This window comes from Python bivittatus, unplaced genomic scaffold (assembly GCF_059951505.1).
Source record: "Python bivittatus isolate LINGU-HERP-01145 unplaced genomic scaffold, Pbiv_v1 ctg000030_np1212, whole genome shotgun sequence".
In the NCBI taxonomy this organism is placed as follows: domain Eukaryota; kingdom Metazoa; phylum Chordata; class Lepidosauria; order Squamata; family Pythonidae; genus Python; species Python bivittatus.
The window spans coordinates 6,980,518-7,007,638 of NW_028277031.1; the positions used below are offsets into that span (position 1 = coordinate 6,980,518).

At 44.2% G+C, this 27,121-nt stretch overlaps 1 protein-coding gene across 1 annotated transcript in view; it reads left to right on the forward strand.

Moving 5' to 3' along the window:
- The window catches only part of PPL (periplakin), a 55,715-nt gene extending 28,957 nt beyond the window's left edge, over nucleotides 1-26,758 (forward strand). Inside the window, exons 4-22 of the mRNA XM_088153065.1 lie at nucleotides 595-715; nucleotides 1,948-2,073; nucleotides 3,899-3,940; nucleotides 4,734-4,895; nucleotides 6,163-6,270; nucleotides 6,407-6,502; nucleotides 8,461-8,583; nucleotides 10,489-10,635; nucleotides 11,616-11,767; nucleotides 11,939-12,036; nucleotides 12,764-12,921; nucleotides 13,337-13,515; nucleotides 15,936-16,074; nucleotides 16,914-17,107; nucleotides 17,890-18,040; nucleotides 19,137-19,220; nucleotides 19,333-19,449; nucleotides 21,004-21,096; nucleotides 22,952-26,758. Coding sequence (XP_088009191.1) covers nucleotides 595-715; nucleotides 1,948-2,073; nucleotides 3,899-3,940; nucleotides 4,734-4,895; nucleotides 6,163-6,270; nucleotides 6,407-6,502; nucleotides 8,461-8,583; nucleotides 10,489-10,635; nucleotides 11,616-11,767; nucleotides 11,939-12,036; nucleotides 12,764-12,921; nucleotides 13,337-13,515; nucleotides 15,936-16,074; nucleotides 16,914-17,107; nucleotides 17,890-18,040; nucleotides 19,137-19,220; nucleotides 19,333-19,449; nucleotides 21,004-21,096; nucleotides 22,952-25,615 — 4,954 coding nt within the window. The 3' untranslated portion in view covers nucleotides 25,616-26,758. The remainder of the gene's footprint in view (nucleotides 1-594; nucleotides 716-1,947; nucleotides 2,074-3,898; nucleotides 3,941-4,733; nucleotides 4,896-6,162; nucleotides 6,271-6,406; nucleotides 6,503-8,460; nucleotides 8,584-10,488; nucleotides 10,636-11,615; nucleotides 11,768-11,938; nucleotides 12,037-12,763; nucleotides 12,922-13,336; nucleotides 13,516-15,935; nucleotides 16,075-16,913; nucleotides 17,108-17,889; nucleotides 18,041-19,136; nucleotides 19,221-19,332; nucleotides 19,450-21,003; nucleotides 21,097-22,951) is intronic.
- Nucleotides 26,759-27,121: the final 363 nt, after the last annotated feature.

Here is a 27,121-nt window from a genome sequence, read left to right on the forward strand (position 1 = left end):
CTGGTGTCACCTGTTGCCTTGGTCTTCCGTTTAAGCACTTCTGACCCCACTTAGCTTTTTGAGATTGTCAAAAAGTCAAGTAGATGCTGCCATCTAGGTGGGCATGTTCTTTGATCTGTAGATATGAAACCTTGGCCCAGGGAAACCTGCATGCTGTTTCTGCACATTCAGATGCAGAAAATGATCAGTAGGAAAGAACTGTGGTTGTCCTGTCCTGCTGTCAGCTTCTCTGAGGGCCAGGCTACACATTACACTCAATACTTCCCCCCCCCCTTTCTATATATTATGCCCATTTTTAAGAAAGAAAATGTAAATAGCAGCTGGTGAATTCTACCCTTTTTCTTCTACTGTATGTAATTATTAGGATTGCAGTCCTGGTCTAACAATATTCTCTTTTGAAGCTGCTCTTTGCATTGAGGGAGCTCTTCCATCAAGGTTTATGGAAATTGTAGCTTCAGAATGGGGCAAGTGAGGCAGAAGTCTCCAGTTTGGGCAAAATCAAGTATTATAATGGAGTACATGTAAGAAGGTTGAAGTCGAAGTGTCATGTAAAAAAACAGGCAAGAACTCTAGTTTTTTCTTCCTTTTCTTCAGTATCCGGCAATTAAAGGAAAGAATCAACAACTTGCGAGGGAAACATGACCAGATTTACAATTTCACCCCACAGGAGATTGAACCTCAGGTCAACTGGTGCTCAGCAATTGAAGAGAAGCAGGTAGGGCATCTCCAAATCAGGAAACATTGGTGTAGTTTTCTTGGGGTGGCCTTCTTCATTCGGAGACATGGACTTGGAGGCCCTCTTGGGTCTGGAGGGAACCCTTCTGCCTAACTCCCTTCAATTAGAAATGTAGTCCAAGAGGAAATGAGCTGGGCTGGACTGTTTCCCCTAAATGCTGCTTAAAGGGAGACTTTTTTTGAAAAATTAAATCAGTTTTCCCTGAGCTGGTACCTTTCAGGTATATTGGAGCACAACTCCTGGCTGGGAGTGAGAGGAATTGAATTAATCTGGAGGACACCAGCTTGGGAATGATCAGATTCAATTGTTCAAATCCCCTCCCCAGCTTTTTTTAATGGCTATGCAAGAGGCAGATATGGGAGAGCTTAGAAGTAGGATCAGGATAAGCGGTATATGGAATACTTAGCCTTCTTCCATCTTCCCTGCCATGTTATCCTTGAAAATTGCCCTTCACCAAAATGTTAGTCTCCTTGGGAAAGATACCTACCCACTATTTACAATCCCAATGCATGTCCATTGCATTCATGGAGACTAGCATTAAGCTGACTTGTCCTTTTCTTCTTTGTAAAACGGGGAACATTACAACTGGACTCTGGGGCCTACAGTGGCACAGTCCACAGCCCTATTTCTAGATTTTTGTGCTGGCATTCTTCTACCTAGAACCACTTTATCCTCCAGATAGTACGATCGCCATCATAATTTGGTAGGGAGATGGAGTCTCACTTTAGGCCAGAAATGAGCAACCTGCAGGCCTTAGCCTTGTGGGCCACCAGATCTAATTTTACAGCTCCTTGAAATGGTCTTCTGAAAGTTGGTGACAAATGGCCTTGACTCTTTCCACTTTTCAGCACTTACCATAATAAAGGTGTAAGAGTTGTGGACCAGGGGAGAACTTCTATCAGTTCCCAAACTGCAGCAGGCTTTGTGTGGACCACTGAGGGGTCACATTCTGTTTGGGGCCAGAACCTCTTTGTTGAAAGGGGACAGTGGGTACCTTAAGTATCTGTAAGGCTTCTGACAATCAATCTAAATCTATGGAAATCACGATCAGTAGATCCAACCATGCTTGGAAGGTTCTACTAAACATGAGATGCCACTGGTCTGACTTGCTATGAGGCACCATCTTGGTGTCCAGATTCTTAGTGTGCCTGGGCTCCTGGGGCTGTGGGAAATGATGGCCTTACTACCTTTCCTTTGCCCTCTTTCCCAAGGAAATCTTGAACAGCAGAGGCTTTGGCACAGACCTGCCATCAGTCAACGGTCAGGTAGAGGAGCACAACATCTTCCACAATGAGGTGATGGCTCTTGGACCACATATCACCAAAGAAGGTGAAAAGGTATCCTTCCTGTTTCTTTGGTCTTCGATGAGTTGGAGGAGTGGGGGGGAAGCAACAGCAGTCTTTATGTGCTGCAGGATAAATCCAGCATGTGCAATTTTCTCCCATTTTGGGGAAGCTGTGCCTGTTGAGTTTGTGTCTGGAGCGCATCAGCTGAAGGCACAGGAACTTCTGCAATCAACGATTTTCCTAAAAAGTGATTTAAACAAATGTTTCAGGCTTATCTAGTTTCTGTGATTTTGTATTTTATTAATTTGTTTATTTTATTTTTTCATTCATTCATTCAATTTGTATGGCCAGCCATCTCAATAAACGACTCTGGGTGGCCTTACAAATAATGAGTTTAAATAAGGATCGCAGAAGTTATCTTTTGTCTTCTCAACTCAAATCCTCTTCTACTCTACATAGAAGTTGGCAACATGGTACTTTCTGGGGTTTGGACTTTTATTCCCATCAATCTCAGGCAATATGTTAGTGGAAAGGTTTGTGGGAGTTTATTTATTTATTTAAGCAATTTATGTGGCCACCCAACTCATTCACAGTGACTCCTGATGGCTTACAGGAACAAAAATCCCAAATACAAAACCCACTCAACCCCCCACCCCACTCCCTGGTGACCACAATACATTTATACTAGCCATTTGATGGGCTCCAGGTTAATCTGGGATCCCCAGGCCCACTGGCAAAACCATGTCTTCAGGGCCTTGTGGAAGAGCATCAAGGTGGTGGCCAGTATTATCTCTGCGGGGATGATGTTCCACAGGGAGGGAGCCACCATGGAGAAGGCCCTTCTTCTCAGTCCAACTAGATGGACCTCCTTAATGGGTGGACCAGTAACATACCCTGCCTCCCCGATCTGGTGGGTCAGGCAGATGAAACTGGGAAAAGGCAGTCCTTCAAATAACCTTTGTAGTCCAAAGGTTGTTCTGTCCCCTGCCGCTTGTTAAATTGCTGTCTTCTGCAACAGCAAAGATTCATAAGGCCCACAGAGCTTTGAACAGCCAGGTAGTTGTGGAAAATCTTGCAGGGTTGCTGTGAAATGAGCATTTATAATGCTCTCCTTGGAGAAACTCACTCAAAGATAAGTTTCTTCTTCTTCTGGGAAATAGATGGGATCAAAGTGTAACTCATTATTAGTACATTTTTTAAACATGTGATTATTCTCAGATATTCCATGCATGCTTATCTGGGAAGCATGAATGGTCAGTGTAGAGCAGTGTTTCTCAACCTTGGCCACTTTAAGAAGGGTGGACTTCAACTCCCAGAATTCCCCACCCAGAATTCTGGGAGTTGAAGTCCACCCATCTTAAAGTGGCTAAGGTTGAGAAACACTGGTGTAGAGAGTAAGGAGCACAGCCTTGATGGAGATAGGCAGGAACCGTTACCTAGGTGAAAGGGGCTGAAACATTTTTTAAGTCCAAAACAACACAATAACGTTTGAAAGAAGCTCAGGCAGACACCTCCCTAATTCATTGTAAGTGTATAAGAAGGAGGAGGAGGTAGACCAAGATCAGATTGGCAAGATTCTATTTGTTGTAGCCAATCTTAATTAAAGTAGTTCTACTCTTTCTGTGGAGTTGGTTTCCTGGTCTGGTCTACCTAGAGGGGCTGACATCAAGTATGTTCATCTATCTGGTGCCCTCCAGAGATGTTAGAGTTAAAATTCCCAGAATTCCTGTACGCTTTAGCTAGGAGTTATCCCATCAACTGGGCACCCATCTATGGAGGCTCCAGTGAAGTGGCCAGATGCTTAACTGTGATGCATTTACTATAAAAATATGGTCCCCCTGGGTTTTCTTTTGAGGCTGGTCTTTTTTCTTTCCAGGAGTATTCAAGTGAGCTTCAGATGAAATACCAGAAACTGCTGGTAAGACTCTTTTTTTTATAAACAGATGTGTGTATTTATGGCACATCTGAATGAATCAGATGAAATGAGAAAACATGCCTAGGGCAGAGGGTACATAGAAGATGCATTGTGTAGTGTCAAGAAGACAGAATTCCCCAGGAATAAAATTCTTGGGATAAGGAGAAGGAACATGCTTTCTGGAAGTCAGGTCAACATCACATCTGGAATATAAAAAATGAAACTTTCAGGTTGAACTTGGGATATTTGCAGTTCAAATTCTTGTATTCTCCTGGGGAATGGACTAGATGGGGAGAATGGCAAGGAGAGGCCGTAAAACAGCTTTCTGCAACCTGTGTTGGATTATAATTCCCAGAATTCTCAGATTTGAATTTGTCCATCACATCAAATCTGGTGGGGTGCCGGGGTGGGGGAATGCTGCCATAAAGGAAAAGGTAGCAAGGAGAAGAGACTAAATGTATGCTGAAAATAATTCAGGCTTTGTTGAATACAGGGTATAGTCAATAAGAATCAGCCAAGAAACTTGACCCAAAGCCATTTTAGGAAGCTAAAAGAACCGTTCACTTCTTGGGGTGAACAGATTTTGTTTTTTTGTGCTAGCTGGAAAATTTGACCTCAGCTGCGGGAGGGGGGTTGCACAAGTTGGATCCATCAACAGGCAATCAGCTCTAAAACTCCTGGATTTTGCCATCTGGAGAAAGGGATGGCTCTTCCAAAAAGGCTGCTTTGTTTTTTCTGGAGCTGTCTTTTGCATCTTTCAAACCTGACACTTGCCAAATGCTCTTTCTGCTTGCAGTCGGAATCCCAACGAAGGCAGGAGAACCTGAACTTACTGCAAGATTTTATGCAGCGCTGCACCAATAAGCTCTTCTGGTTAGATCAGCAGGCTAAGGACAGGTTGCAGTTTGACTGGAGTGACCAAAACCTTGACTATCCTACCCGCCGTCGCCAGTATGAAGTGAGTCTTTCTCTTGACAACATCTTTCCCCTAAAAACTCACAGGAGGGCAGTTCAACATTGAACACTGGAATGCACAGAATAACTTTTGGCCTGCAAATTTTAGCTAGGTCCAAAATTGGAGCTGAAGCTGCATATTAAAAGAGGTACATGGTTTCTTCCAGATGTTATAGGTGGGAATGCTTGAGCAATTCAGTTTTGCACTTCTCAAATTAAGTTGCATGTTAGACTTCCACTTCCATGACCGACTATCATTTGATGTTGTGAGAACAATGCTAAGGGAATTTCCATCTCTTGTTTTTGGACCACCTACAAGGAGAGTTGCAACCTGGTATTTCTGTGGTTGGTTATCTTAGGTTTCTTCACATTGTCAACCTTTATTGTTCAAGTACTATCCAAGCCCAACCTTGCTTAGCTTTCAATCCCAGAGAAGATCAACCAGATTCTGCCACCTTCTGAGATGAATAAGAACTCTGGTTCTCTCAAAACCAGTCAACTTTATTCTGTGGTATCAAGAGGTATCTTCTTTAACTTCTGGTGCTGATAAAATTGTACACTCTAATTAATTAAAAGCTGAAGTGAAAGATTTCAAAACTTCTCTCAGCTGCAGGGCAGGAGAGGAGGAGATGGGAGTGCCTAAGATCAAGAAAGAGCTAGGCTCACTCATCTATTGCTAAACCCTTGTTTAGGATAGTGATGAACACAGTCATTGACTAAACACCATTGCTGTTGAAGAACTAAAATATTGCAATACTATTCTGTTAAAGCTAAGAGTTGAGAAACTCAGTCCAGCCAAAACTCAGATTCTTCCACCCCCAACACGTGTAAACCCACTAGGCTGGATGATATTAAGAAGCCCTGTGGACTGGAGGGAAGATCTCTCAGGCTGCATTTGACCCTTTTCTTTGCATTGACCTACCTTACTTTGATATCAGTATTACCTTTCCAAATATATTTTTGTGCAGATGGAGCTTCTGTTGGGCTGTTTTCAAAACATTGGGCAAATAAAGCTTACTTGAAGTAGCTTTCTAGAAATAGCTATGGGGATTCAAGTGAAACTTGAACTATGTTATTTCACTTAGATGGCTTTCCTTCAGTTATGGATGTCACAAAGGGAACAGTGGCTATTCTATAGTGTAGGACGTTCCTTTTGAACCTGCATAAATGTTCTTTCTTTTTTGCTTCCCATCCTTTAACTCAACTTGTAACTAGACAAACCAGAGTTTCATATTGTTTGTCTGTTTCCTCATTCCTTCCCTTTTCCTTAGAATTTCATAAATAGGAAATTGGAAGAGAAAGAGGCAGCCATCAACAAACTGCATGAAGATGGTAATAAACTCCTGTCTGAACATCATCCTGGAAAGATCCCCATTGAGGTAAGTTTGGTTCGAAGATGTCCGTATTAGAAAAGTTGTCCCAATGTGAGAGGTCATCCTCACTGACTCCCAGTTCATGTCTTATTTTGGGCATCAACTATTATTGTCCTGAGGTCTACTCTCTACTCATTTGTAGGCTCACATGGAGGCTGTCCACGCTGACTGGAAAGAATATCTCAATCTACTCATTTGTGAGGAGAGCCACCTGAAGTTCATGGAGGACTATCACCAGGTACTACTTTGAAGCCAAGGACTAGTCAGTGAAATCTGCAGCAAGATGGTACCTCTCTCCTGGGAGTTCTACAAAAACTAACCAGGTTGAGAGTTGAATCTTAACAAGACAGTATCTTCTCATTCTCCTGAGGATAGGAATTTGGTTTTAGGAAGCACGTAGCAGATCACGTTGGATCCCAAGACTTTGCCAACACTTCCTGTTCTGCATCATCTTGCTACTTGAGATAGATGCTTCATGATATGGCTTGCCCTGTTGCTCAGTAGGAGAACCCTTGATGTGCATGCTAAAGATATTGTACCTCATCTGTAGCATCTCAAGGCAGGGTGAAAAGCACCTCCTTGAAGTGCTACAAAGCTGCTTATTAGTGTCAATAATACTGAATCCTATGTTACAGTATCATGATTAAATCCAACCAAAAGAGGGGCAGAAAGGAACATAATGGTTCCATGATCATTGATTAAGTCCACCATTGTTCTTTCTGTACTTGATTTCAGTGAATTTATTCTGTACTCATATTGTAAGTATGAGTTTCAACTTTTTCAAGATTGCACCTGACCTGAACAGCAGATCAGGGGCCGCTCTTCAAAAATAATGGATGGGGCAAGATAGAAACTAAATTTGGTTTCATTTAATTAAAATGGACATAGGTATGTTTCCTCTCTCCAGCCACACATTTAATGATTCTCCTCCTATAATGTTTACAATTGCAGTTGGGTAACAACTTTTGGAAGGTCAAGGTTTTGGGGTCTCCATATGGTTCTGAGGCCTCAAGTCATGATCTTCTATTACAGAAGTCCATTTGGGTGCATAAGTGTGCACAGGAAGTAGGAGAGAATTTCCAGGTGCGCCATCACTTTGGGGATATTCTTCTTACCTAGCAAAACCAAATCTGCCCTGTCTCATTTGCAAGGGAGGTACAGGGAGGAGGCCACCCTCGGATCCCGCTAGTAAACAAACCTGACAGACAGTTTGTCTAGTGCAGCTTTGCGTGAAGGTTGTAGAGGCAGGTCAGGTGGTGTAGCTTGACTGCTTGCATAGCAAACAGCTGGAGGAGCTGGTGGGAAAACAATCTTGTCAGACAAGTTCTTCTCCCAAACCTCTCCTGTGCTGCTAGGAGTAACAGATGAAGCAAGATTCTGCTTTTTGAAGGTGGTTTAGTTGAAGTTTCTTAGGCAGAGAAAGAAACCTATGGACTTCCTGGTCCATAGACATGTTCTGCCTAGTCTAAAGTGTTCATTCGGTCTGTTTTGCTCTAAGTGCTGAGTTTCCCATTGGTTAGTCAGCCCTGAACATTGTTTCTCTCCTTAGCCAGAGCAAGATGCCTCCACTTTCTCTAATACAAAAGGCTGACCTGCAACCATGGGGACCACTTTCAAGTCATGTTTTAATGTGCAAGGGCGTGGCTTTGTCCCAAGGTCAACCACATGAATGGAATGGCAAGGCTTTTAAGACTTGCACAGAATTGAGATGGAGAAGCTTTTCACACAGACAGGGGAAAAAGGAATAGCTGCGTGTGGCAATTTAGCGTAATTGAATTGCATTCAAAGCCAAGGGCTCCAGGGGCAGGGTGGAGAGACGGATGGATGGATGGATGGATGGATGGATGGATGGATGGATGGATGGAAGGAGGGAAGGAGGGAAGGAGGGAAGGAGGGTAGGTAGGTAGGTAGGTAGGTAGATAGGTCCCAGGACCACCCACAGGGTGTATCTTCCCTTCCCTTCCCTTCCCTTCCCTTCCCTTCCCTTCCCTTCCCTTCCCTTCCCTTCCCTTCCCTTCCCTTCCCTTCCCGTCCCTTCCCTTCCCTTCCCTTCCCTTCCCTTCCCTTCCCTTCCCTTCCCAGTTTATCAGCCATTCTCAGGTTTTCAGTGGTGCCACCTTTTCATCTCTTCCCTCTCAGGAATGACTGGTTATAAAAAGGAAGGGGGATTTAACTTTTTCTTCTCTCTCCCTGCAGTTCCAAAAAGATGCAAAGGATGCACAGGACCTTCTCAGAAAAGTAGATACAGATCTGGACCAGAAATATAGCCCAGATTTCAAAGACCGGTACCAGATTGAATCTTTGTTGCATGAGTTGGAGGCAAGTATTTATGGAGGAGAACTGAGAGATATTACTTTGACAAGCTTGGAGGACGGAGGTCAGTGAGAGGAAGGAGAACATCTTGATTGCACATGGCACCCTCATGGAGGGTGGCAGACCCTTGTGTTGGGGCAGGAGGAGCAGAAAGCTGCTACCAAAGCAGACATATAGCCATGCATTCCCCCAATGAGTCCAGCTTCTGGCTTAAGTATGCCTTGACCAGAATAAAGTTGGAAAAAATGGAGTGAAACAGCAGCAGTTTGGGGGAGGCGGATCTGATCCATGGGTTCCAAGCCACCAAGAATCTATGCGGCACACTGAGCTATGATTGTCTAGTGTGCAACCCCTTTTTGAATACATTCCTTTTTATCCTGGATGGTCTGCATCTTCTAAGCCAAGCTATGCAGAGGTCAAGATATCATTTCATTCAGTTTGTCCCTCCAGCAACAAGGCCAAAGAGAATTTGCTGTCCACCCCACTTAAGAGAAATGGCATATGTCCTCTTCTCTGAAAATGAGTCTGCAGTCATTGTCTCCAAGTTATTGTCCCCTTGGAGTGTAGCACTACAACACTCTCATCCTTGACCAATGTGGAAATCGTCCATGCTGGACTGAGATGTGATGGGCTTGTGGTCCAATTCATCACACAGAAGATGGTCCAAACAGGTTCTTCCTTTGCTCCAGAGCACAGGACAGAACACAATGGATGAAAGTTACAAGACAGCAGAGTCTGAATGTGTGTTAGATCTTCCTGAAAGGAAGAGCAATTGGACAGTGGAATCATTTTCCCAGCAAGATGACACCATTTTCATGGAAGTATTCAAGCAGAAGATGGAAATCCACCAATTGGGGATGCTTTGCTTTAGATTGCTACCTTAAGCAGGGAGATGGGCTGCATGGTCCCTTTCAATTCTGGGATTCTGGGATCTCAAGGGAAGATCTCGCTTGGATCTAGAATTAATGTTGATCTTTAATTCTTTTAATAATTATTATTATTGAATTAAATTCATTCATTCTGATTTTATTGTTCGTATGTCTCGTGTTGCTGGAGTTGGGTGGCCTAGAAATGAGAGAGCAAGAGAGATTTTCTGAGTTTAATCACACAGATTGTTTCTCTCCTCCCCCATGGACCCATTCTGGAGATACTTAGCCTACAAACACATGTATTTTGTTCACAACAGGTGTGTCAGGTGGATACAACTCTCTAATTAGCTCACGTTGCCTCCCACCAACTTCCTATCAATCACCGTAGTGCCGGGAATAATTCTCTTCTCTCCACCTTGCTTTACAGCAGAAATTAGGGAAATTGGGACCTACTGAGAGATCTGTCTGATATACATCATATCAGCAGAAACACTACAGTGGGGTTCTCCCAATGCCCTGCGCTGTGATGTACTTGTGGGAGTCCCCACACAGTGCTGAGTCCTAATGGATGGGAATCACCATCAGGGGAAGCGGAAAGGAGAGGGACCCCATTATACCAGATCAACCACAAATTATAATAATGGATATAATAATGAATTTATACCTTAGCGTTCTAGGTCAACCAGTCTGGTCCTGGTGCTCCTCCTGTCCTAAATTTTGGGAAGAAAGTTGGAGTAGCCAGGCATGAATTTTACTATGGGTTTTACATTTAGTTCTAGTTCTGAAGTCCCAGGGTTCAGAATGATGTAATTCTAAGACAAATCATTTACATCAACGTCTCTGATGGATCTTGGGACTGAATAGCCCAGTAGTTTACACAACCTTGACATCTGCCCACTCCTGGGGTCAAAGGCCCACCACATAGAGGTTGGTTTGGGTCAAACCAAACTTGGATATAAGTGTCTCTGTGTTCCTCTAGCTGCTCCATCTCAATCTTCCCCTTCCCTGCTGAGCCTAGAATCTTTGCTTGCTTCTCTTTCAGGACCAAGAAAAGGCTTTGGATAAGTATGAAGATGTGATCAGCTCCTTACAAAAGCGCAGTCAGCAGGTTCTTCCACTGAAGTATCGACGAGAACCTCCCCTTAAGCCCATCCCTGTGGAGGCACTTTGCGACTATGAAAATGAGCAGGTAAGAGAACCTGGTCCTCTGGCTCTGCACACACATCCACCTGCAGTGGGACGTGCCTTGCAGATGCATCCACAACAGCAATTGACACTGGAGACTGACTGCTGGTGGCATCACAGACACTTTGTCAAAGTGTCGCGGGGCAGCATGCTCATATAACCAGTTAGGTTGTGACATGCTACATTAACTTGACCCCTAACGAATGCCGATTAAAGGAGATGGGAGTTGTGGTCTGTCACATCTGAAGGACCACCGGTTGACCTTCATTAAGGTTCTTCTTTTCATTATTTTTGCCATACATTTCTTAAATCATTTATATTTTTGTTCTTTGTTTACTAGACCCCTGCATAATGTGAATAGAAACACTGCCCTGTCCAGTAACTCATTTGCTTTGCAAATGGGCTCTTTGTATATTATTTGATTGATAGACTATATTTTTAGAGCACTGGATGCAGATTCCCAGATGGAGGAGTACAAAGATAGCCCTGACAGCTTTCAAGATTCTGTTATGATAACCAGTATCAAAAAAGAAGAGTTCTATATTTCTTGAGGTGTCTGTTTCCCACCTGGTCTACCTTAACTTCCTACCTCCTACCTGACATCAATCTTGAAGGCCTGAGAGCATTTCTCTTTCCCTCCCTCTTGTACCACAGAGAGTCAAGATGCTGCAACCTTGAGTTTCTTCCTCACCCTTTCCTATCTTTCCGGGCTAAGTTCATGTTTTCCTAATGGCTGCCCCATATCTTCTTCAAGGCTATCTCTGTACTCCTCTACACCAGCTCAGTTTTGCTGGAATTTTGCATGATTGAGGATTACAAGCAGAAGCCATTCCCCTTCCTTGTTACAAAAGAACCAGGACTGGATATAGGCTGTTTTTTACACAAACCTGAGCTATGATTTATCCACATCCCAAGAGGCTGCAAGGATCGGGGACAGAGGGTTGGAACAGACAACAGATTTATACCAAAGCTTTTCTGTCTCAGTGCCAGGTCTCACGTGGTTACCGATACACTCTGCACAAGAACAATGGAGACCTCTGGGAAATCACCGACAGCGGAGGAAATGTAGTCCGTGCCCCTGGGGTCTGTTTCATGATTCCTCCCACTGATCCTGAATCACTCGCCTTTGCTGACAAGTAAGAATTTCTTGACCTAGCTTGCATCCACACAAGCCAAAGGTGAAGTGTGTGGATGGCTTCCATGATGGTTCAGGCAAGGGCCTTTCTTCCTCCTGTCCAATTCTCACATTCTTTCCAAGCCCATGAGTGTTCTTTGCCCAACTGGTTCTATGTCCTTTCATTCTACAGCATTGCTGGCCAATATCAGTGTGTGAAACAGAAAACTGCTGGCACAAAGCATCTTCTGCAGGAGCGCTACAATAGCCTGAAGGCAGAGGGCATTGGAGGTGGGTGCACCATAAGATGTGTAAGGAGAGCATGGGTCCCACTCACAATGGAACCATGCTCTCAGTTCTTCTGTTATTCTTGGTAAGCATGGAGGCACAACCAACTGAAAGACAACTTAGGGTTCTTCTGGCTCACGGTCAGGTTCTGTGCTGAAAAACCCAACAATTCTGCCACCTCCAACTGCAGTTCTGTGATAGCTCTAAGTTATCAAGGGTGAATGTATATGTTCAGGTCCAAACAACACATTACACTTAATGCATAGTATGTAGTTACGTTTTCTTTTTGGATAATTGCAGAGAGTGAAGTAGGGAAGGGACAGCAATATTTGGAGGAAAAACTTAGACCATCCCATCGTAACATTCTTGGAATGAAAGTTTTGCTCTTTTCCTGGCTAGAAAACTTAGAAGAAAGGTCCAACTTGAGCTGAAGGGATCTTCTAACCCCACCCCTGTCTCCCTTTATGTGGCTACCCTGTTTTTTTGTAGTTCAGATATATTCCTATTCTTAAACTGGCAGGGTGGGGGAGGGACATTTCCTGTACCAAACCCATCTTCCTTTTTCCCCAATTGATTACCCAGAATTGAAATATGATGAACCAAACCCGTGACATTGTGACATGCCAGCAGGCCTTGATGATTGGGAAAGGGGGGTGTGGACCATTCTTTGCCCCCTTCCAGAAACTTGTTGCAAACTATTTTTCCCCCAAACTTCCTCTTTCTGTTCCAGATGTGGCATCTGTACAGGGACGGCAACTGCTGGCGGAGCTGGAGAAGGTGAACAGTGAGCTAGATAAGCAGGAGAAGGCCATCACTGCAAACCTTCGTCCTCCTCTAGAGCAAAGTAGGGCGGTGCAAGATAGTGCGGAGCGCTCCAAGGACCTTAAGGTAAAGGCAGCTGAGGTCAGGGAAACGTCTGCGCAGACCTCTCCCCACCCCCACCCCCACGGGATTGATGAGAGTACCAATATTTGCAAATGCTTTGGTACACTGGATATGAAAAAAAATGATACTTTTTTGGAGCAAAGCTGAACAGACTGTAGCAGAAGACAGGTGAGAGGTGGGCTGTGTGGCTGTAAGGAAGCAAAGAATCCAGAAAATGGCAATTAGACTTGGGCTAAGCCAAGGTGGGACAGAACCTGAGATAAGCAGGACAGAAGCATTAATCTTTCGTTCAATTGCAGACTTGAGTAGGACAGTACCATGGAGACCTTCCCCAGCTGGTTAGGACATTATAGTGGTACTGCCCTGATCACTATTCATTGGCATATCTCACCTTTCCCCTTCCAAAACACCTCTGCAGAATGTTACCAATGTGATCCGGCGCATTGAGCCAGAGAAAAACTGCAAGATACAGGAATGTGAAGTCTTCATCGAGTCGATGCCTGATGCCAGTGGTACCACCTTGGTGAAGAACAAAGTAGAAGAGACAAACAACAAGTACAACTGGGTTGTCCAACTTCTCAGTGCTGCTCAAGAGAAGTAAGTGCCTGTCCTCTCCTGCTGTTTCTCCAAGACAAGAATTCACTTGGTGCCTCCGAATCCAGGTCTTTTCCTCTCCATGTCTTTCTGACACATTGGCCTGCTATCTTTGAGGACTTTGCAAGCTCTTTTGATGGCATGTGTGCTTTGGGGAGAAGATGCCACAGCTCATCAGCAGAACCTTTGTTGTTGCGCATAGAATGTCACAGTTTCCATCCCTAGTATTTTTGGGTTGGATGGGAGAAGCTTCACCAGAGCTGCTTCTCATGTACCATGTAGGGACCAACCTTTTCCAACCTGGCACATTCCAGATATGATAGGCTATTACATCATTCCCACTCAGGAGCTGGAGTCCAATCCATCTAGAGAGGAACGGTTGGGAAAGGCTGGTGGAGGCTGTAGTGAACAACCTGATTTGCATACAGAATGGCCCAGTTTGCATGATGTGCTTGACTGGGCCAAGGTGGGAGACTAATGTGTCATATGAACATTCTGATCTAACCAGCCATGACATGATGGGGGTAAGCTTTTGGAATGTATTCCCCCATTAGATGTGTGTGAACAAGACTAAGAGGCTTAATAGACCATTAACCTTCTATGCCAGCTTTCAAGACAGAGGCAAAGTCCTGGAGAGGGCCTACAACAATGATTGGTCTAGGAATTCCATTATTTTTCCATTTCATCCCCCCATAGCAACACGGAGGAAAGGGAAGGGGCAGAAAGGAATAGCAAGGCCCCACTATATCATAAGGACACCAACCTGGGCCACTATGGTTTATTTTTTTAATTTTGTTTGTTGAAATGGGAAAAAAAAGGGCAGGATGTAACTCTCCTTTGTAAAGGCAAGAAGGGTGTAGCAAATGATGCAACATGAGTGATTGGGACACCCACAAGTTGCCCTGGGTCTGAACATGTGCAGTGACTCCTGAACTGCAAATCTGGAAGAGCAGTTTTAATCAGTGGACTTAACTCCAATCTAGATGGACCAGTTGTTAGACTCCATAGAAGATGAGGTTCTTGGTTCCTGTGATTATGAAAAACTGGGGACCATAGGGTGGGCGATGCAGAGTCAGGACATAGCTCAGCTGTAATCCATCTGCTCTGCAACTCTTGAACGATGAAACAAGCAGTGTGAGGTCATGATGCTCCCCGTTCATGCTTCACTGCAATGTTGCATGTTGAGACACACATTTCATTGCTTGATTCCTCACCCATGCAGGACCTTGTTCAATCCCATCTCTCCAGTGGAAAGGATCTTGTAGCGGAAGATCCTAAGATAAACAGCCCTGAACTAATGACAAAAGCAGCCTTGCCTATTCTTGCAAAAGCCCAACCATAACCCCAAAGCTTGTTGGTTGAAACAGATTTCCTTTAATAACATTTAATACCTTTTATGTAATTGGTACTGAATTAGGTTAATCTACAGAAGAACAGCTGAGCTCTCAGACCTGGGACACAGTAGAAGTGAGTTAGATGCTAGTGATGCTGTGGAAAACGAGCAAGCTAGAAAGAAAAGCTCTTCAAGGGGAAGAAAGGGGGTGGTGGGTGGCCCCTTTAAGCCCTGTTCTTCCTCTGCTGGAAATTTGGCCCAAGGCCACTGCCTGAATTGAAAGTAAACCTTCTTCCTGAGCACGGATCTCTGAGTTTTCATAAGCATCTCTAGGATGAATGGAAGAATGTTACAGGAATTCCTGCAAGTGGACCTTTTAGAACCAAAATATGTCTGTATATGTTAGGCTGGGGATTGCTCGCAATCTTACAGTGTAACCATAAAGAGGCTGCTTTTTTCTCAAATATTGGTGTGGGGGGATGTATGTGTGTGTCAGGTGTTATGGGTTGCTTAATCGTCACTTGAATCCTTCTCAGTCAGAGAACTATGTCTTATATGGAGAGACAGAATGAATTTGCTGGAGTTCCTGATCTGTGACAGTCAGGTGGCCAGTGAGAAGAATGGGAGAAGCTGTCAGCCCTTTGAAGTAGGCCAAGTCAGGAAACAGACATCACAAGGATTATAGGAATGTTACTTGATTGTTGTGGGGTATCGTAACAGAATCTTTATGGTTGTAGGGTATCGTAACAGAATCCTGAACACCTGCCAGAATTTTCCTCTGTTCCCTTTTATCCTAAATAGAATCAAACTGGGGTTGTTTTGACTTTCTCATGCCTAGCCCTTTCTCAGGGCTGATACATCTTTTATTTTTCCTCCTGCACACTTTCACCAAGGTTATCTCTGCATTCCTCTACCCAAGCTTCCATTAGTGGTGAGAGTTGCAGGTTCTCAACATGCTTGTTAGAATAAAATAGTAAACTCTAGATGGGATGGACATTTATACATGTGCACACCGGCTTAACTGGGACTTCTAGCTGAAGGAGATGGGGTGAGAAGAAGAATGGACAATTCTGTCCACCTGTCCTTACAGGGTTGATGTTGCCAATCACCTTGAGAAGATCCTGCAGCAAGGGAGAGACCTGCTTTCTGGCTATGAGAACAAGCTGGCCATCGAAGACACAATTCCAGAGGATATTCATGCCCTGGAGCGCAAGAGGGAAGAATTGCTGGTGAGTGTCTGTGTCTGGGAGAGGAGGATTTGTTTCAAACACCAGAAGGAAGGAAACTATCTGGATCAATGAAGGAAATCTATTGAGGTTGGGTGGCTTAGTTCTTAGTTCAGAAACCTATAGGAGCTGAATGTGGAATGAAGCCTTCTTCATGCTGGTGTCCTTCAACTCCAAAGACAACATGGCCTTTTGAGATTATAGGAGTTGCAGCCCAACACAGTTGGAAGGCTGCAAGATGGAGCAGGCTTGTCTGGTTGTGTGTCTTTGTACATGTACATATATATACATTGCAAAGACCCTACAAATGAATCTCCTGTATCAATCAGCATTCAGCTTCTAATGTTCCCCTGGGCATCATTCTTCAGCTAAAGCGTGGAACAAAAGAAGATCCACATACCAGAAGGTGTTTTAATTTTCCTAGCTTTGTGTGACTCCTAGATCTGTATCTTAATTTATTATTTGATACATTTCTGCCTAACCTTTTCTTGGAAAGGCAGAGTACAACTGGCTGCAAGGTGGTGAATGCTTGTGAGATCCTCTGTGACTGGCTGGTGTCTGAGTAAACATGCATAAGAATTCATGTGTTTTTCACCATTGAGTTGAGTGGAAGTCACAGTCAGCTGAGGCTTCCATATAATTCATGTCTATTAAACATTTACTTACATCGTGGTGTTTTTGTTTGCTGCGGCCCCTTCAGCATGCATTCTCTTTTGTCTTCACCCACTTTGAGTGCAGTTTTCTACATGCCATAGAAGAGAGAAGGCCCTTGGCCGAAATAAAAGATTGTAAGAATTTTCTGCCCAGGAGTTTGCTAAGAGCTGTCCTCCTCTTCCTCCCAGGCTCTGCGTTCTGAACTCCAGGTCCATCAGCCGCTATTCAACGAGGCCCAGCAAGACTTGGAAAAGGCCAAGAGATGTTCCAGTACCTTGGCGAGCCAGTTCCACGAACACTGCCCAGATATTGAGCGCCAGGAAACTGAGCTCCATAAGCTCAACCAACGGTTTGGCAGCCTCAACAAGCAGTATGATTACAGGTCAGGATGAGGGTAGGGGGAAGTCAGGGGGTGATCAAGAGGGAACTGGGGGAAATGAGAGGATGGACTAACAAATGGGCAGGAGAAGGGAGCACCTGTTGAATAAGACACCAACATGTGTCCTCCCGTTTTCTAAATGTTTTCTTCTCCTATTTTGTTTTTCTGCCTCATTCTTAAGGTGCTTTAGAATGTCATGGATGTTGTATCCTCTGTGGTTGCAAGGTGGTGAAGTGGGTTATTAGCATTCACTGTGTGTTTCCCACTCCCTTCATGCGACTCTTCCTCTCACGCCTGCTTAGCTGCTTTGGTTCCTGACTTGGAAAAGCCCCATGAGTTCCTTCTTGATCTCTCCTTGGGATTTCATGGAATTGCATGAAGCTAGGGAGAGTGATGGAGCAATTATTATGCAGTGAAAGGCAGGACATTTATCTCTAGCCCATTTTGTAAGGAAGGCAAATCCCAGCTCTCCACACCCGTATTAAGAATGTCACAGAATTTTTCTGCAGGGGGTGGGGCTGAGGTTGTAGGAGAACAGCAAGGAAGAAAAGGCAGAAGAAAGTTTTGGCACGGTCGTAAGCTGAACCTTCATTCTTCTAGGATCTAGAGCTTTACCATAGGATGGTTGGGTAACAAATCTTCATGAAACAATGATAACTTAAAATTCATTGGAAGGCTGTTGACATTGGAAGGCTGATTCATTAAGGCTGTTGAGTTTCAAGGAATGAAGGTGAAGCTGCAACAATAGCTCTTCCAAACCAGTGGTGTGCCACCTCCCTTTCCAGATCCCAGGTCCTGCAGAAAGCAAAATCTGCCTATTCCAACTACCGCGCTGGCTATGAAGGACTGAGACATTTTTTTGAAAACATCCCCAACTATGAACCTCAAGAAACTGACCACCTCTCTCACGTGGAAGCCAAGCTGAAGAAACAACAGGTAATCAGACTGCTGGGAGGAACTGCAAAGATTGTACAGCACAACCCTGTGCAGTCTATTGCATTAAAAAAAACAACAACTGTTGCTGTGCCTTATATAGATCCTGGGTTCTAGCTGAGTGTTGTCAGCAAAGGTTAGAAGCAATTTCCAGTTTTTTCAGTCCGGACTTTTCCAAACACTTCCTGGAGAGGCCAGGAATTGAATTCTGGACCTTCTGCAGCCAAGCCACATGTTCTTCTGTTGAATGATGGCCCAAAGCTAGATACAGATCCTAAAGGGGGAAGCTTAAGCAACAATGATTGAAAGGAAGGGCAGGCATGTTCATATATCTATATTGACTGATTATGTGTGGTCAATTGGTGTTGACTCTTGGTGACCTATTTATTTATTTATTTATTTATTAAATTTATTTATTTATTTATTTATTAGATTTATATGCTGCCCATCTCCCCCAGAGGGTGACTCTGGGTGGCTCACAATTAAAATCCAAACAGTAAAAACAATGAAAATATAAATATCCATATTAAAATTAGCTAATAACAATTCTATATAAAAAGACTATATACAATTCAAGATGATGGTGGAGGGGAGCCGTGTCAATGATCCCACCAGCCAGTTCCAACTATGTGAGCCCCCATCAGGCCCCCAGGCCATCTGGCATAGCCATGTTTTCACACTTTTCCAGAAGGCCAGGAGAGTGAATAGAATTTCTCCAGGAGAATTGGTCCCTAACCTGGTCCTTCAGGTCTTCCAATGGTGCACCCATCACTATTGTTGGTTGTCTTCTTCTCTTCTTTCTTATATATCTGTATAGCAAGTTTTTAAAACGTGGTTGGGTTAGCACCATTTTTCTAAAGCGGAGGAATCTTGTGTCTGCACAGCTGAGAAGATGGAGAGATGGAGTGTTACAAACGCCACCTACTTTGGGCTATGGCTCCATCCACCATGAGCTGTTCCAAGCTGCCATTAACTTTTCCCATAAGTCAACGGCCCTTTATAGGGAAAGAGGACCCCTTCCCTGCCCCTATTCAAAGTAAGATGGTGGGGCCACCTGTCTCCAGCTCCTTAAAGGCTGTCCCCTTCCCTTGCTTTACAGTCCCTTTTGGAAGAAATTGCAAGCAAGGATAGAGAAGTTCACAGAGTCTCTGCAGAAGCTCAGCAGTATCAACAGGCCGTGAAGGTAAGGAGTGGTGTAAAGGAAGGACCCAAAAAATTAAACCCTATTTCAGAATTGCACTGCATAGGTGCCTCCAGCATTTTTTTAGGAGTTACACCCTCTCTCCTCTCCCCAGGACTACGAACTGGAAGCAGAAAAGCTGAGATCCATCCTGGATCTGGAAAATGGCCGTAATGGTTTCATGAACAAGAGACCAAGACTCCAGTCTCCGGCTGCGAAGGTGAAAGAAGAGGTATGTTTAGTAGTGTTGTTCCAAAAAGTCGAGCAAGGTACTCTTGGTGTAGGATCAGTGGCCACCAGGTGGGGAAAAGGCAGCATGTGAAGTTTAGGATGGGGAAGTCTTTGAACAAGACATCTCCTCCGCCGCCGCCTCCTCCTCCTCCTCCTCCTCCTCCTCCTCCTCCTCCTCCTCCAAAGCCTTGCTCCTTCCTATCTCCAACCATTGCCTGTGAAGCCAGCCCTGCAGGAGCAGTGCCAGGATCAGGTTATTTTTTCTAGACATCTTCCCACTCCTTGGAATGACGCACAGACAAAGACAGAAGTTGATCTTGCCAGTGGTTCTTCAACTGGGGTGAAGAAGATGGGAATGGTTCCTACTGTTTTTTTGGATGACTTCTCCAATGGGATAATAACCTGCCAGATAATATAGGGCCAGACAGTGACAAATTCCTTCTATTTGCCCTACATGGAGCAACAGTTGATACTGGGGCCTACAGAGAGGGCTGTGTCTTCCCAATAATTCTGGCTCAGAAGAAAAGCATGTAAAAAAAAAATATATATATATATATTTTAGATGCGCATTTAGAAATAATACTGCTGGGTAAATATGTGTTTCAAATATAGTCACATGCAAATTTCTGTGCATGTTTTGAAAGCCAGCCAGACACACGTAGAAATGGCCAAACCAAGTATATAGATAAAGGCTTGCAAAGGCAGAACTGGTTGGTTCATTTCTAGGTGTTATCCTGCAAAAGTGGAAAATGTACCCTGGAATGATGTTTCGTAAGATATTTGCACTCCTTGAGGAGTGCTTTTATGGCTCTTCCTGACCAACTCATCTCAGAGCCTTTGAAAAACCTCAGCATTTAGTTTCTTCCCCAAACTGCAGCAAGTTTGACATTTGCTTGACAAAAACTCTCCATAAAAGAGTTTGAGAGCCAGTTTGGGGTAGTGATGAAGGTGCTGGCCTTGAGATCAGGAGAATGTGACTTCTAGGCCTCCTTTAGGTATGAAAGCCAGCTGGGTGACTTTGACCCAGTCATTCTCTCTCGGCCCACCCCATCACACAGGGTTGTTGTGGTGGCAAAAATAGAAGAGGCAAGAGTATTCGATATGTTTGTCACCTTGAGTTGACAAGACACGATGATGATGATGACGATGATGATGATGATACCATCGCTTGAAGACCATCGGCATTGACAAAATCACTGTCAATTGCAAAAGGCAGCTTTACTCAGAACAGCTGACATTCTGCAACAATCCCTTTAACACCATCAAACAACAACATCTGCCTATCCCAGGTCCTTGGGAAGGACTCGATAGGTAGATAAAAATGCCAAATCCAGTCTAAACATCTGGCTGACTGTGCAACCAACCATCATACGTTCCCAAGTCCCAGTGACTCTAGGCGGTTTGCAAATTGTTCAATGCATTTAAAACAAGAAAACAGGACAAAAGATAAAAGGAAAGGTAAAAGAGCAAAGGTGGCAGAGGTAACAAACCTAAATAAGTGTATTCTACCAGTTGATCCTGCCCTCCTCTGAATGAATCCATATCCCATTTGCAGGAAGCTCTCCTGGCTGCCAGATTCACTGAGATCAATGCCATCAATAGGCAAAGACTGCAGAACCTGGAGTTTGCTCAGACCTTGTTGAAACAGGTAAGTGGGAGAAACTGTTCTCTACTTGCTCAGAAAAATGCCCCAACTTTTATGGATAGATCCCAACCTCTACCGGTAGTTAATGGATGGCTACCTACAGATCAATTTTTAATAAAACTGCCGAATATGAGAGAACTCATAATAATACTCCTGGGCTCTACAGGAGTCATCCCAGGAAACTTAGTTTACCCGAACAATGACGTTACAGTTTTAGATTGGTCACAAAATGGAAGTTCACCCACCCTATTAATTTGCTTTTGTAGTCCTCATTGGGGAATTGCAGGGAATAAAACTGTCATAGGCCAACAGACTTTGCATTCACCTGGAAATAAAGGGGGAAAAAAAAAAGATTTAGGGAGAAAAGCAAAGGAGATAAATACATGAGATACGTGAGGTTGGAATATACCCAGTAGACACAAATTCACGAATGCAACTTTGTGGAATGGAATGGCCACTAACAGGGCCTTCTCAGTGGCAGCCCTAATTGCCTTTGTTTTAATTCAAAGATTAGGGGAGGTCATTTACTGTTGATTGTTGGTTTTGTATCCTGCTCTAGACCCTTTGGGGAAGAAGAGGAATATACTAGTAATTTGGGCACAGCCACCTAGAACATTAAATAGGCCTTTCCTATCCTGTATGCCCTTTGCTGCAGCTCCTACTTATAAGGCTATTAATTCTGACACACTGCCTAGGTACCCGTTCATTACACCTCCATGTACTGAAAATAAAAGGCTAAGGAGATTTGTAACTTATAGTCCAACCCAAAAACTGGGATTACTGCTCTGCAAATCCTTTGAAAGAAGGGCTTCAAAAGCTGCAGAGGACTTTTGTTTTCCGAATCATTAAAGCAGCCTTGTCAGTGTCTTGTTCTCCAAATCATTAAAGCAGCCTTGTCTTCTCCAGGTTCACATGGCTATTTCGGAAACTGTTTCTGCACGTGGGTGCAGCATAACCGTTTCGCTCCAGGTTTTTCCCAGTGCAACAAGATAGCTGTGTAGTTTCTGAAACAGCGATGCAAGTCTGGGGGTGGGGTGGGGGGAGATAAGGCTGCTTTCACAATTTAGGAGATGCTCCTGTATGTTCCAAAGCACCTCCTTTGAAGGTTTAAGCACAGCCCTGCAGGGACACACAAATCTTCCTTTTTTTTCCAGGAACAAGCAAATGCTAATGTGTCACAGGTAAATAGTTTCTGAGGACTTCATACTGCCCCTTGGAAAAAGACAGTGGTGAAATGCTAGGGAGTTAGGAAAAATGGACAATGGTCAAATGTTGCCTTCCAGCAAGCAATTTCAGTAGGAGAATAAGCATCAACAAGCTATGGGTACAATTAGAAAATACGTCCGACAATAAAATACCCAGATAACTGGGATGGAGTTTATCATTTTCAGAAAACCTTCACTTTGTGCAAAGTATCCCAAGCCTTCAATATTGGGAATTAGGAAATCAGATCCAGGGGAATGATGGGAAAGATCGAACATGCCAGCAAGGCAGTTTTAAAAAGAGTGTGTGTGTGACAGTATAATGCTGCAATCCTAACTATAGTTACTAAGAAATGAACATCTCCTCAACTGAGTAACTATGCATAAAACAGGACCAACTGGACATCAGGCAAGATTTGATCTGCATTAAAGTGGGGGAAGAGAATGTACCCTCTAGCTTAGCCTTCCCAAGCTTGATGCCCTCTAGAGAGGTGGAGGCTACAACTATCAGGATGTCCAACCAGCAGAGAGTTTAGCCAGGATGACTGCATATTCTGGGAGTTTTTTGGAGGGCACCAGTTGGAGGAAGCACACTCTTGTTATAGTGACTCAGTTGAGATGGTTGAACTGACTGTTTGTTTTCTGCTCAATGACAGCAACCCGATGTCCACTTGCTCGAGAAATCGATACAGGCCAGTAAGCCTACAAAGCCATTAGAAGAAATCTGGAAGTTAAAGAAGGAGCTGGATGATGAGACCCAATGTCGGCAGCATCTGGAGGAAGAGATCAAAGTCATCCAGCAGAACATCCTCCAGCTGCAGAACCAGAAGCCGCAGGAGATTGTTCTCAGGAAGGAAGTGGTCAAGAAAATGCCTGACCCACAGCTGGATGACAGCTTCCACAAGATGCAGCAGAACCTGGCAGAAGAGCAGCGCAAGAACCAGGGGCTTCAGGAGGAACTGCAGGCCCTCAAGCTCAAGCTTCGAACTCTAGAGCATGAGAAAAAAGAAGGTGGACAGGAATACGTGGTCAAGGAAGTCCTGCGTATTGAGCCAGACAAAGCCCAGGCAGAGGAAATCCTGAAGCTGAAAGAAGAACTTGAGGAGCTCAAGAGACAGGAAGGAAGCCGGCAGAATGAGATGGTCCTTCTCCGTCACCAGATTGCAGCTCTTTCCAATGAGAAGAGCAAGGAGCAGGGAAAAGTGACCAGAAAGGAGGTGGTGAAGATGCAAAATGATCCCCAGATGGAGACTGAGTATAAGCAGCTGCAGGAGAGTAAGCAGAGGGAGAGCATGCTGAGGCAGCAGCAAGAAGAAGAACTGCGTTTACTCCAAGCCAAGCTGAAACGGCTGGAGAAAGAGCGGGCAATGGCGGAGGGCAAGATCACTGTGAAGGAGGTGCTGAAAGTGGAGAAGGATCTAGCAACAGAAAGGGAAGTGAATGAACTATGGTGCCAGTATGAAGAAGAGAAGGCCAAGGCCCGCATGAACGAGAGAGAGAAAGCTGAGCTGCTTAGGAAGATCCAGGCTCTGGAGGAGGAGAACGCCAAAGTGATCATCCAGGAGAAAGTGCGGGAGATTGTTCGCCCAGATCCCCAGGCTGAAAATGAAGTGGCCAACCTTCGCCTAGAACTGGTGGAGCAGGAGAGGCGATACCAGGGCGGAGAAGAGCAGCTCCAGGCCTGCCAGAATGAGCTGACCGCTCTGAAGAACAGAGGACCTCAAGTGGAAGTGCAAGAGATAATTAAGGAAGTGATTAAGTACAAAACAGACCCAGCAACTGAAGCGGAGCTGCAGCATCTCAGGGATGAGATTGTAGATAGGACCAGAGCAATTGAGAGAGCAGATCTGGAGATTTATCAATTGAAGCAAGAAATCCAGATGCTGAAGGATGCCAAGCCTCAGATCCAAGTGAAGGAGGTACTGCAAGAGATACTGCAGTACCGGGAAGACCGCCAGACAAGAGAGGAAGTGGAGTCCCTGCGAGCTCAATTGATTGAAGAACAGAAGAAGCACATGGACCTGGAGAGGGAGAAGAAGAAACAGGAGGAGATCATCAGGCAGAAGGAAGAAGAGCTCTCACAGGTGAGGGAAAAAGTGGTTAAGCAAGAAGTGGTGAAGCTGGAGCAAGACCCTACCTTAAAAGCTGAGATTAATTCCTTCTCACAGAGCATAGAAAATGAACTGCAGCAAATAGACTCGCTCCGGAATGAGATGCGCAAGCTGCAACGGAGAAGGTCAGAACTGGAGCGCCAGCTGGAGGAATTGGAGAAAGAAAGGCAGGCCCGTAGGGAGGCAGAACTGGAGGTGCAAAGGCTGAAGATCAGACTGAGTGAGCTGGAGGAGCAGGAGAAGGACACAGCCGAAAGAGTAACCGTGAAGCAAAAAGTGATTCTTCAACAAGATCCACAGCAGGAGAAAGAGCACACTCTACTTAAGTTGGAGCTGGAAGAGGAAAAACATAAGAAACAGGTCCTGCAAGCTGAACTGGAAGCCCTGCGGAAGAAACTGCAGATGCTAGAGAAGATGGAGGTCAAGGAGAAAGTGGTATTTTCAGAGAGCGTCCAAGTGGAGAAGGGAGATACTGAGTATGAAATTCAGAAGCTGAAGAACAATCTAGAAGAGGAAAGCCGACGGAAAATGGAACTGGATGCAGATATTAATAGGTTGGAGGCCAAACTATCTGAAATGGAATTTAACAATTCCAAATCTTCCAAAGAATTAGACTTTTTGAGAGAGGAAAACCACAAGCTTCACATGGAGAAGCAGAACCTTCTTTTGGAGATGAGAAGGTTGCAGTCAGAAATTGAGCTCACTGTGATGGAAGCCAACGATTTAAAGAACATGGCACTGATGGATAGAGGTATAAATCTAGATTCAAGATTCCAGACTTTGGAGAACGAACTGGGAGAGCTGAAAAGATTATCTCAAGAAAAAGATGATGAGATTGAACAGCTTCATAACCGTCTCCAGACAGTCGCTATCAAGAGGGAGCAGAGAGAAAATCACCTGAGACGCTCTATTGTCGTCATTGACCCCGACACAGGGAAAGAGATGTCTCCAGAAGAAGCCCACCGATGTGGGCTTATCGAATGGGGCTTGTATGTCAAGTTGAAAAGTCAAGAATGTGATTGGGAAGAGATCACAGTGAAAGGGCCTAGTGGTGAATCTTCTATCATCTTGGATAGGAAATCAGGGAGGAAATTCTCTATTGAAGATGCCTTGAAGAGTGGAAGATTAACTATGGCTGAGTATGACAGTTACCTCAACAAGGAAATGTCTATTCAGGAGCTGGCTGTTTTGGTATCTGGACAAAAATAACCTCTTCACTCTCAACATAGCAAAACTCTTTTTAAGCTGGTCCTGAGCTGTATTGTTACAAATCCAGATGTTTACTATTTAATGCTTCCCTCAGGTCTATATGCCAAAACCTAGGGCGTCTTTTTCAACGTTTGGGCGCTCTTAAGCTTTATGTCAACGCATACATCTTGCCAGAATCAAAAGATTCTGCACCTGCATTTTTGTCAAGGTTGCAAGTTGCTCTTGTCCGAACAATGATGAAGTGCCTTCCTGGCACGGGGGCAGCATGTAATCCAACATTCGTCTAGTCTGGGTTATCGCTGCACATTCTTTCAGTTTGGCATCTCAAATTCTCATTCCCGCAACTATAATATCCTGTGAAATGGCTGAGGGTCAAAGTGAAATCTGGGGAAGTCCCATCACCATGAATTCAGAATTAGATGCCCTTGACGAGATGCTTTTATTTCCTTACTGCAGTGTGGGGAGAACGCTATTCTTACCTTACCGAGTTATTTTAAAGTTAATACAGCGTATGGGAAACTCTGAGCACTTTAAAGCATTATCTAGACATTATTATAACTGCGTAAACTGGTTTGTTTCTTCTGGATATCATTTAAAGGTTAGGACGTTATCCAAAGGAAGATCCAGCTGGTGTTAGGCCTGTCGCAGATGCTTCATAGTCAGTCATTGAAATGGGCAAGTGAAAGGCGATTTAAAATGATGAACTGGCATTAAAATACAATTTGAGACGGTTACAGAAATGATACCATCACACCAGGATCCAACTAGCATTTTGTCAGATGCTGGATCTTGGGTCTTTTAACTACATTATATGGCAGTTGTCAAATTTTAAGGCAGTAAAGATGTATGTATGTATATGCCTGTTTGAAGGTGGTTTTATCTTGCAGGCCACATTAGATAGAGATTGGCTCTTATCCTTAAAAAGGAAGGGGAGATTAGTAGAGAACCATTACCGATTCCAAGTGCCTTTTCCCCCAAAGTCTCACTTGTAAGACGCAAGCACTGGTGTTTTGCTTACTTATATTTGATTGTATGTATTCACGTATTTGTCGGAGAAGGGAAATGGGAAATGTTATTTTTACCCCTCAGTTATAATAAAGAAGTGATCTAATAAGCTAATGATTCTTTAAATCTTTCGCCTTTCTATGGGTAAATGAAAATCACAGGCACTGCATTCATACGCTCGAGTGTACAAAAAATATAGATGGCATCCTTTGACATCTTCATGGAAACTCTGAAGAGATGCATCGCACGGCGCCAGGCAGATGCAGAAATAGAGCAGTTTGAGAATATTAGTTTGTTATCATAAATTAAGCTGATTCTTTTCTGGGGTGTCACTGACTGCTGTGATTCCAGAACCAGATTGAGGCATGCTAGGACTGACAGGAAGTGTTGGGGGGTGGGGAACTTCAGGGCCCTATAATTTGGCCCTAGGTGCCTTCTTGCAAAATATATACTAATAGGCACAAGAGGTGCAGGCTGCAGGTCCCAAACATGCTTTGGTAT